This window comes from Lissotriton vulgaris, chromosome 9 (assembly GCF_964263255.1).
Source record: "Lissotriton vulgaris chromosome 9, aLisVul1.2, whole genome shotgun sequence".
NCBI lineage: Eukaryota > Metazoa > Chordata > Amphibia > Caudata > Salamandridae > Lissotriton > Lissotriton vulgaris.
This window is the reverse complement of record NC_141697.1, coordinates 594,312,760-594,324,870: the sequence shown is the minus strand read 5'-3', so window position 1 is coordinate 594,324,870 and position 12,111 is coordinate 594,312,760. Positions and strand designations below refer to the sequence as shown.

Here is a 12,111-nt window from a genome sequence, read left to right as displayed (position 1 = left end):
TGATCCACATTCTGTCCATCACCTGTTTTGTTTGCAATTGCCGCCATAAGTGCGCTGGGGATGCTCAGACGTGGGTCCCAGGCACTCCACACCACTGGAGTCAAGCTAGCCGGGCTGATGAGAGGTGTTACCTCGAAACCGGTCCGGTCCTCGGATGCTTGATTCCGTTCTGGGAAGGACATGGCTTTTGTAGTTCGGACTGGACTGTTCCCATGGGGCACAGGGTCAGAGCTGATTTGCATATCGCCATTGTCTAACCTAGGGTGGTGTGGAGTGCAAAAAAACGATGGATTTGAGCCCAGATCTTTGGACTGGGGTGAATGTGTGACATTGATCCACATTCTGCCCATCACCTGTTTTGTTTGCAATTGCCGCCATAAGTGAGCTGGGGATGCTCAGACGTGGGTCCCAGGCACTCCACACCACTGGAGTCAAGCTAGCCGGGCTGATGAGGTGTTACCTCGAAACCGGTCCGTTCCTCGGATGCTTGATTCCGTTCTGGGAAGGACATGGCTTTTGTAGTTCGGACTGGACTGTTCCCATGGGGCACAGGGTCAGAGCTGATTTGCATATCGCCATTGTCTAACCTAGGGTGGTGTGGAGTGCAAAAAAACGATGGATTTGGGCCCAGATCTTTGGACTGGGGTGAATGTGTGACATTGATCCACATTCTGTCCATCACCTGTTTTGTTTGCAATTGCCGCCATAAGTGCGCTGGGGATGCTCAGACGTGGGTCCCAGGCACTCCACACCACTGGAGTCAAGCTAGCCGGGCTGATGAGAGGTGTTACCTCGAAACCGGTCCGGTCCTCGGATGCTTGATTCCGTTCTGGGAAGGACATGGCTTTTGTAGTTCGGACTGGACTGTTCCCATGGGGCACAGGGTCAGAGCTGATTTGCATATCGCCATTGTCTAACCTAGGGTGGTGTGGAGTGCAAAAAAACGATGGATTTGGGCCCAGATCTTTGGACTGGGGTGAATGTGTGACATTGATCCACATTCTGTCCATCACCTGTTTTGTTTGCAATTGCCGCCATAAGTGCGCTGGGGATGCTCAGACGTGGGTCCCAGGCACTCCACACCACTGGAGTCAAGCTAGCCGGGCTGATGAGAGGTGTTACCTCGAAACCGGTCCGGTCCTCGGATGCTTGATTCCGTTCTGGGAAGGACATGGCTTTTGTAGTTCGGACTGGACTGTTCCCATGGGGCACAGGGTCAGAGCTGATTTGCATATCGCCATTCTCTAACCTAGGGTGGTGTGGAGTGCAAAAAAACGATGGATTTGGGCCCAGATCTTTGGACTGGGGTGAATGTGTGACATTGATCCACATTCTGTCCATCACCTGTTTTGTTTGCAATTGCCGCCATAAGTGCGCTGGGGATGCTCAGACGTGGGTCCCAGGCACTCCACACCACTGGAGTCAAGCTAGCCGGGCTGATGAGAGGTGTTACCTCGAAACCGGTCCGGTCCTCGGATGCTTGATTCCGTTCTGGGAAGGACATGGCTTTTGTAGTTCGGACTGGACTGTTCCCATGGGGCACAGGGTCAGAGCTGATTTGCATATCGCCATTGTCTAACCTAGGGTGGTGTGGAGTGCAAAAAAACGATGGATTTGGGCCCAGATCTTTGGACTGGGGTGAATGTGTGACATTGATCCACATTCTGTCCATCACCTGTTTTGTTTTCAAATATTTAATCGGCAGCAAAAAACAAACAACGCGTTTCACCTCACGGCTTGTTCACGTTTGTTGTGAACTCAAAACAATAGTCCTTTTACATTCTCAATGAATAGTCATAGAGGAAGGACTTCCTGTGCATAACCCCAAGTGAAATAAGTGCAGCGGACATGTTGGAACAGAAATTTTGACATTGTTAATAAGTCCATTGTTGAAAAATGATACTTCAAATCAAACTGTGGCAGTTGGTATTGTCAAGATAAACAAAAACTGTTAAGTACAAGTGAGAATTGTTTGAAAATTATTTCTATGAAACAATTCTCACTTGTACTTAACAGTTTTTGTTTATCTTGACAATACCAACTAGTCTCAATTTTCATTTCATTGTGTTGGCATTTATATCAATGCCCACTTGGGCAGGATGTGATGAAAGTGGTTGACAATATAAACATATTGCCACGCTCCATGAACTGTATGAGCTAAACTGATATCGAGCAACATAAGTGTGGTTGTCTCTATAATACCATGAGGCTTTGTTTATGTATTGTACATGTTATTTTCACAGCCACAACATTAGAGTACGATATATGGTGGTAAATTGTTGCCACAGTTTGATTTGAAGTATCATTTGCCTGTAGCCTAATATATAACATTTGTAGGTTATGAAGATAGTGTTCATTTTGCACAGAATGACAAAACATCTAAATGTAATTAATTTTTGCTAGAAATATGCTTTACTTTCTTCTCAAGGTCCCTTTCTGAGTTTTTAAATGTAGTTCGGTCCTGTCTTCCCTGATGTCCTGGGCTATCCCAACATGTCAGACATACTAGTGGTCTGACCAGAAAGGGATCCCTTTTGGTTTTAGGAAGGCCCATAGTATGTGTTTTGTGTTTGACTCCATACAATGAATATTATAGCTGGATATATTATAATCCTAAACACACTTTTATATTGGATGTCTGCAGAGATCACCATGCCCAAAAGAAGGAACTGGAAGTCATCTCAGTCGGCTCTGGTCCAAACTTCGCACCACCATCCTTGACCAGCAAAGGGACACAGACCGAGGAATCCACCCTGCTACACTTGAAGCGCACCCGGCTCCTCGTTCAGCAGCCAGCATGCACAGTGGCACAACATAGCAATGTACATCCTGCCTTCCAAGATGCAATATATGAAGGCAGTATTGAGGTGGCATCTCCAGTTATGGCAGGGACATGCCCTGGTGGGCCGTGGACCCCAGGTGATCCTGCCGCTGCCCCACACCCCAACTTCCAGACATGTTCTGATTCCCCCCTCTCGATGGTGGAAGATGTGCACTCTCCTGGTGGAGGCAGCAGGGATTCTTCATATTGCCAGAGTCCCTCAGAATCCCCAAGTTCTCTGGAGAAAATTCCAGGAACCCCACACCATGGGGAAGAGGAAAGACTCAATGACAACTATGGAGTGTTCTCCCAGCAGCATGGGGACAGAGCACTAAGCCCAGAAGACTCATCTTCTCGTTCAACAGAAGAGCGTTGGAGCCCTTCCTCCGGAGCAGCAGACACTGAATCTGAGAGGGGTGGTGAGGTGCTCACAGACCCAGCTGTACAAGCTTTGAAGACCGCCAAGAAGGAACCGTAAGTCAAAACCCCTGACAAGACATATTTGTGTATCTAACCATGTATAATTGTATGTGTTTCTCCAACTTTCATCCCTATGTTAAAGCAGTGGTAATTGTGTGTTGAACTTAGCATGAAGAATAGGCTACATTCATCTGCTTTACTTGTGTGTGTTTTTTTAGTGTTACTACTTTCAGCACCTGAGGATGGATCACAAACATGATTTGTTTGTATGTGTGTGTATATGTGTTTTCGATTTACATATATTAGAAGCTCTGGTGTGTCCCAGAGCGAGATGGGTTTATTCTGGTTAGATCAACAGCGCAGTCTCGAAATCTCCATTGGCAGCAAAACACAACTGGACTCCAACGTGAATGTGTGTCAGGTTGAACACTCGCCCACTGATCTCCACTCCTGTCTCGAGGAAGTTGCTAATTGGATGAGCCTTTCTCACCTAAAGCTGAATGGGGACAAATCTGAGCTTATGCTGCTTGGCAACCAGCTAAGTTTCAAATCTAGCACCATGTGGCCAGTCTGCATGGGTCCAGCACCAGTCCCAAAAACTGAGATAAAGAGCCTGGGAATCTGGCTAGATCAAGACCTCACCTTCAAAGCCCAAGCCAGGAAGACGGCCGCCGCATGCTATGGCCTACTGAGAATGACCCGGAAAATACTCCCCTTACTCCCCTGCCAAGCAAGAAAGCAGCTGATCCAAGCCTTAATTTTATCTATGTTGAATTACGACAACGCTCTTTACCTAGGGGCCCCCAACTCAGTAATCACAAAGCTGCAGATCGTTCAAAACTCTGCAGCTAGATTGCTCAAAGACACAAACAATCGCTGCTCAGTAAAGCCCACCATACGCTCCCTCCACTGGCTTCCGGTACAGGAGTGAATTCATTTGAAATCTCTCTGTATCACCCATAGGTCCTTAGAAGGAAATGGGCCACACATCATCAAAGCCTTGGTCAGACCCTACAAGGCCACCAGAAGACTCCGCTCCGACGACCACCACCTGGCAGAAGTGCCCAGAATCAAGTGGGTCAGAGCTGGTGGCCGACTCTTCTCTTACAACGCTGCCAAGCTCTGGGACTTCCTCCTGCTCCTCCTTCACATGGAATTTAACCACCTTGCATTTGGCAAACAACTAAAGATATGGCTCTTCCCATAAGGATCTCCCCTCCTCTTGGCTTCGCTGCAGAGCTGGAATGCCTCAGGGTAGCCATGCGCTATATAAAAGCCTTTTACATTACATTTTAGACACTTTTACGGCTTTTGACTCTGTGGAATGAGATTATGATTTTGTGCGAACAAAAATTGAGGTAGGGGACAGATTTATAATAGTAATAAAATTGCTTTATACAAAAGCAACAGCCAGGATCAGAATAAATATCTGCAGTACTGACGCTGTTCTCGAACAAAGAGGTATCCAGCAGGGTTACCTGCTCCTCTGTCTCCTATATACTACAGCTGCTGAATCACTGGCCCGTGCTCTGAGAGCGCACCATGTCAGAGGAGGTTGAGATTTCATGCCACCAAGCTAATTATTTTGGCATTTGCTGATGATGTGCTCCTTTACTTTAGTGACCCTGGCATACATTTTTCACATATTCTCCAAGAGATCCTTAGACTTGGTGGAGTCTCTGGATTGGAAATAATTGGAACAAGTCCCAGATTTTCCAATTAATTGAATCCACGCAACAGTGTGAATGGGAACGCCCACTTCCGTGAACCCTGGAGACAGTGTGTTACTTGTGAATTATGATGCACAGGAATCCTGTAGATGTATTCCATTGCAACCATAAGATGGCCATAGACATGTTAGTAGACTGCATTGAGAGATACATTACGCCTTCTCTATCGCTCGTGGTTATTAGCCATCATATGACTTTAAAAATGTTCTTTTTACTCTTCAGTGTCCCCTTTGACCCCACTCGAGTATTCGTTCGTACACTTACAGGACTGATCATTCAGCTAGTTTGAAGGGGCAAACAAGTGATAGTAAAATGGATGATAATGTTGCTTTTATATGAACAGGAGGGGTTAGCTGCCCAGGATCTGGAACTATACTACTATACAGAGCAGGCAAAAATATGCTTGCCTACATGGTCCTGTACATTTACCACACTTAACGTTTGAGCGGGATGAGTGTACGCCTATGTCACTTGAGGCAAGCTTATTCAACCCAGACACTAAGCCAACAGGATCCACTTCATTCAACTTGGCATGCTTATACATGGCTAGCAGAATGTAATAATAATAAGTTGCTCTATTTGAATGGGATGAAAGTAAAATGGCATGCATAGCTGCTGGAGTTGTTGGATGTGGGAGTAGGTAGTCAACTAAATGACCTAGATATCTGTTATATGGATGGTTCATTCTTTGACAAGACAATCAACCGTAGAGCAATTAAAAAAGGATAATCCCGCTCTAGCTGCATTTAATGTGTTCCTTTATTACGGGTGTGAAGCGCTCTCACAGACACCCTGCCTGATAACCCCTGATAAACAGATTCATTAATTGTGGTTCCAACTAAAGAATACAAACTTAGAATTTCTAGGATGTTCAGACATAACTGACTCAGGAATTGCGTCAAAGAGTTTTCAGCACATCATTGGACTTTTCTAAGCACAGAATTCAGCATTCTTTGGTAATGTGCAACAAGTGCTCACTCTGAACCTTCCCCTTAAGGTCAGGATGCAGGGCCTTAAATCAAATGTGTGCCTCTCATCTTCCTGACATTGGAAGAGTGAAGCATGCACCTTCTTGATACCGGAAGCATTTGACGCATTTAACAGCGGCACGTTCAAGTCTTCCTAGGCCGCGTCAGTCTTTATTGCGATACCAGCAGATACGTGTTAACGCATGTGGATTGCCCATACTCATATCACTCTACTGCTCTATCCGTGCCCAAATATTTCTTGCCAATGACGTTAATGGTGTGAAGAAAATATTAAAGGAATTGAAATGATTCATAGTGAAGTACAAAAGTCGCAAAATATAAACCTGCCCTTATAAATTCCTAACCTTTGTGGATATAAAATAACATGCCTTAAGAAATGCCCAAATAGATACTGTTCCATGCAATCCAAACCCTTTCTACACATTTTAACCTGCCAATGTGACTTATAACTGAAAGCAGCTCTACAGGGAGCATTACTCAGAAATCTTATTGAGTGTTGTTGTGGATGGGATTTCTTTTATGTTTGTCAATGTTGTTCAGTATGTTACAGTATGTGAGTACAGTCTGGTGTTAAATGAGTTATTGTACTTATATACTATAAATACTTGCGTTAAGTGGGTGCTTACTTTAGTTCCAATTATAGTAACATGCAAAAAGTAATAAGACCAAATTCTTTCTTAATTTCTCTGATATTAAAATGATAGAAGTGGAAGAAAGTATTTTCTCAGTGCATGTGGGACAAACATCTTAGAGAGAAAACTGTAATCCCTATAGCACTGCTTAGGACCAGAAGGTCAAGAAGTATTAATCATTTGCCGGAGACGTCAAATGAAGAAGATGTAGAGTTCTATAATATGATTAATTTGTATTGAAAAAGTCAGACTTTGACTACTTCCTAAAAATAAGGATGGTATTAGAAAAGTTTTCTTTGGATGAAAAAATTCAAAAGGAGAGGGAGGCAATGGTAGATGGCGTAATAGATTTAAGAAAACTGGAAACATCATGCAGATTTGGAGCACATCAGAGATCAGTTCATTTTGGGGTGCAACTAATATAGTAGAAAAGAACTATGGATGCGTGATGATCCCTCTAAGAAACTGGAACTCAGTCTGACACATGTAGAAGAGATAAAAAACACTTGTTCAAAAGAAATAGTACAAACAGTAGATATATGAAACAAGATAGCAAGATGCACCTACTAACAGTCAACAACTGAGGAAACAAACACAGACATTTCAAGGAAGGTATTATTTGATGTGGGGCACTTGATCACATGACGAACAGTAAATGTTGCCCAACATAGAAAGTATCTTACAAATAGTGTAGACAAAAATGATATTATGCAAAGTGTTGCAAAAGTGAAAGAAAATATAAGAAAGTAAATGAAGTAAAAGAAGCACCTGAATACATAGCTATATTAATAGTAGGAAAAAGGCAGATTGCCCACTAGCTGAGATAACAGTAGAAGGGACTGAAGTGAACATGTATTTGTCTCATGGGTAAAACTGACATAAGTCTCTAAAGACAAATATACAAAGAAAAAAATGAAGGACCAAGTTAGACTATATAAACCTGTTATTAGACAAAGATGGAAAACTAATAAAGTTTTTGGGATATTTTAACGGCTGTATAGTATACAAAAGTGATGTTTCAGTTGAGGGAGATTTTGCCATCAGTTGGGTCAAACAAAGGATTCCAATTCTTATCTTTTAACATTATTGAAAGAAATACATGATGTAGGAAAGATTTCATGAGTACTGAAAAGGAGGTACAGATTGACAAAGATGTTCTACAGAAATGTACATAAAATTAAAATAAAGGAGAATGCACAACCCAAGATATGTAAGGCGAGGCACATAACAGTACCCATATGAGAGCTGCAACAGGAGCCATAATAAGCTTTCAAAACAAGAGCTCAAACTTTCCCAAAGCGAGACCTATTGGCTATGCCAATGCTTGTTTTCAGGCTTTGTTTTGTGTCCAGTGGCAAAGCATTTTTCGTGTTTTGGGGAGACACGGTAGTATGTGTTTTGAAAAGCATGCATGTTGAAAATATATATATTTTTAAGCAAACGGATTTACAATGTACTTTTTCAAATTAATGAATGCACGCTGAGCGTGCGCATTTTTTAGTTTACTTTGTTTATAGGCTACTGCGAGCACATAACTGCACTGCACACCAAGCTTTATATTAATAGCGGCGCGCACACTTTTTCAAATTTTGCATCGTTGGATTTTTTTTAAGGCTTTGTTTTGTGTCCAATGGCAAAGCATTTTTGGTTGTTTTTAGAGACACGTTATCACATTGTTTTTTTAAATTTTTTTTAGTGGTGAGCTAAACAACAAGTGCACGTAGAGAGTAACAGGGGTCATAACCAGTGGCAAACTGGGCTGCCCAGGTACATAGACAGCTATCTCACTCTCCTTTGTTTCAGTCCAAGCATAAGTACATCTACATGTTAGCAGGGAGCTGGTGTATGCATTCTCTGCCAATCGCACACAACAAACCACCTTACATAGCTTCACACATCCACTCAAATACATCAGTGCCTTCTAAGCTTAAACATGCTATCTGCCACTCATTTTCACTTCATTACACACAGACACGCTGAGGCGCAGGCACTTAGCACGGGAGGAGAACAACTCTTCTCATCGAGAAATGTACTGAAATGCATCCCACATGGGATTTCCTATCAAACAAAGCGCTTTGGGCTAAGTATGCCCAACAAAGTGACATGCAACAGGTCTGCAAACTGCTTTGGCGCCTCTTCTGGGTATAAAGCACTATATGAATGTTCCCCATAACGATACCCAAGATGGTTGCCATTAAGGTCCTATGAACATTGAACGAAAATATATTAGAGTGTTCACGTGTGGGAGGGTAGCATGTTACTGTGTTAAACAATGCACTCGTTTTTTCTCCATAAATCACAACACAGCACAATTAGCTGTGTGGCAAGCTGTAATTGGATATTTCATTAAATTTGCTAAATATATTTTTATTTTTTTGTCCTATATGATGTGATACTTCGCTTTATAATACCGCCTGGAGACCACCGGTAGCCCTAGTGTGGTATTACCTCATTTACGATCTCCGTGGGTCAGAATCGGAATAACTTGGTAATTGCTCATGTTCAACCCAGTATCACGCTGCAAAACTTCTAATATGGTGTGTTTTTCCCTAACATTTTAAATCTGGAAAAACTGTAGTACATTTGTGTGGAGAAAAACAAGGCTATTTTATGTGGCTGGGTAAGCAACCAGCCAGCCAACTGAAAGCTTCAAGGCACTTTCTCCAAAAACCGTAACTAACAACAAACTGAAATGAGATCCCCCGCCAGAAACCCGGTGAAGAAGCCTGCATGTAAACAAGCACACCACTACCGCACAACTGAATCAATATTTGGTGTCAAATGTGAAACAAGTGTGGTGTGTCCCAGTGAAAGTCCACCAGTACACCCCTGAACCTGTCTGATCAGGGTAGGTCGGTAGCTCAGGAAAGACTTGTTTAGAGCAACGGCTGCCCCTGCCACAGACCTCCACCTGTCTGGAAAGTTCTCAGACTTCACGGGAAAGCCTCAATTTACATCTGGCAAGGCTAATCCAGTTTGCATATCTGTAGGGAAAAGGCCGCAGGCCCATCCCAGGGGCCTGCCCTTTGATTGAAAAACATCGGCTATAAGAGGAACTGGGCCAGGCTTGCCCGACATTCACTCATCTGCTGCCTTATTTTTATCTCTCTGCTGACTCAGTCGTGTGTGGGGTCGCCCTTGTTCCATGGAGGGTTGTGTCATTGTTGAGGGAAGTAGCCGTCTTTTTGGGACCCAGGACTCTGCCATCGGTTGCAGTGCAAAGCAAGTAAAGGGCAGTGAAAACGGGGGGAAAGCAAGTAGGAGGCACACAAAAAATTGGGAAAAAACAAGGAGAATGTAGTGAAAACGACGGAAACGCATGGAGAAGGCATTTTAAACAAGCCCGAGAAACACGAGTATGTCTGCTCATAGCGCATAGAGGCGAGTTGTTCAGCCCCAAGCGCTAGAGAAGTAAAGCCACTCTTTTGCCATGCTTTCTTTATTGTTTGATTTTTTTCTCTGGAAGCCCAAAACTGCATAGTTTGTATTCTTCAATAAAACCAAACGAAAACGACTAGGAATCGTCTTTACTGCCCACTTCCTCTATATTATTTGTTGCAAAACAATAACTCTTCATGTGTGCACCGTAAGAAGGAACAAGCCGTGGCCATGGAATGTCCGAGTTCTTGAAGGGGAGGGAGGGAAAGTGAAAGCACGCACGATGCGTGCGCTGTGCCGCCGGTTTCTCTGCTGAAGGGAGACAGGAGTTGGCAGGCGCGGACAGGAGATGTGCACTCCATACGCGTGCTCATCGCCTGTCCGCGCGTGCCACCTCCTGTCTCCCTTCGCGCACCAAAGCGGCAGCAATAGAGCTCCTAGCGAAGCAGCTGCGCTGCATTTGCACGCGAGCCCTAAAAAGAGCTGAGTAGACTGGAAAAACAGGAATAATTGAACATGGACAATCCACTAAGTAGTTGTCTTTTGCTGTAGTGGCGCACAAGCCAGGAATAGAATGGGATTATGAACATAGGTTTTCCATACTGAGCTTGAATTCTTGAGGATGCCTTTCGGGTTGATTTCAACTGCATCAGTTTTCGAAAAGACAATGTATAGTACTTTAGAGGTGATTGGCGGAGGCAAGGTCTATCAGAATGACATATTAGTTCATGGAAAAATGAAGAGGAGCACAATAACAAAGTTAGGCAAATGTTAACAAGGTTACAGGAAAACAGTTTAACTCTAAATGTAGAACAATTCACATTAACAATTTGGGTCATGCAGAAAAGCAAGACTGTATAAAACATAAGGACGAGTTAGTGAAGATGTTAAGGAACATGCCAGCATAAGAAAATAAGAAGGAATTGGTATCATTTTTAGGGCTCGCCTGCTGTGCGCATGCGCATAGCTGGCGAAGCTCTATAGGGGCTTAAACAGCTTTTAACCAAGGCCGATTCCACTGGCGATTCCACGCAGTGCATGTGCTTTTTAGGTCAGTGCGCAAGCGCAAGCCCTAAAAAGCGCGTGCACAATGCCACCAGCCGCCTGCCTGCCTGCCTCGCATTACCACATCAAAGGCAGCCCAGCCTCCCTCCCACAAGCTTATCAGCGTGCGCTCATCCCCTAATTATTCACGGACAAAGGCAGAAAGAAGCAGCATTTGGCTTCTACCTTTTCCCAGCCGGACTCTTCCAAACAAAAACCAGTATATTTTCCTTAAGGGCTCATTCCTGTACGAGTTGATGGTCGTTATTTAAAGTGCCTGCCCAATACGAGCACTTTCAGATTAGAAATAGGGAGATTTATTTACTTTTCAGTTAGTGAAACCCGTAAATGTGTGTTCGTAAAGCTGAATTTCCTGCCTGGCCGCAGTATGGGTGACTCAAGACAAGGGGCTGTTCAGCACGGTCCCACGTCCCTGTTCTCCCAGACCTACATCTCTCTCCGTTCATATCTGCGTGAAAACGTAAAATAATCACAACATTGAAAACACGCATTCCGGTTGTGTTGCTGTGTGTATTTCCTTCCACACAGAAGCTCTCTAAACCGTAACCTAAAATGGCAGCTCTAATTTGACTGCGGCCCATTCATTGACGGTAATAACAGAGGGCCTGGGGCACGCTGCTCGGCTCCGCAGTGGAAAGAAACTTTCAGGCCGTCCGCTCTCTGTATGATTGACGGATTGTCGTGTGTTTTCATTGGTAACAGCCCCTCGTGCTCTGGTAACGTGGCAGTGGGAGCCACAGCCGTTCTGACATCTAAGCACGTTCAGGGATAGATCGGCGTTGACATACGCTACTCAAGCGACACATTCAGTTTACTAGCTTTCCTTTTTAGTTGCAGTATAACAATGCAGCTTCTCTATTTGCTCGCGGCCATTTACTGGTCAATGACCTTTGGTACAAAACTATATTTTTTGTTTTACGTGATTGTGGCATGACTCCTTAACTAGTGCGTATTTGGATTAATGTAAACCAAAGGCTAAATTGAATAGGAACAATCATTTGGTTTGACACCTACTGTACCTTTTATTATATTGATATGTCCGTTCAATGTGTCCATTAATAACCGTTCTTGGCTGT

General features: G+C 43.8%; 1 protein-coding gene across 1 annotated transcript in view; it reads left to right on the top strand.

Annotated features, from left to right (window-relative positions):
* EML3 (EMAP like 3) overlaps nt 1-12,111 on the top strand; it is a 398,769-nt gene that overhangs the window by 90,467 nt on the left and 296,191 nt on the right. The window contains exon 4 of the mRNA XM_086938192.1: nt 2,645-3,295. Coding sequence (XP_086794318.1) covers nt 2,645-3,295 — 651 coding nt within the window. The remainder of the gene's footprint in view (nt 1-2,644; nt 3,296-12,111) is intronic.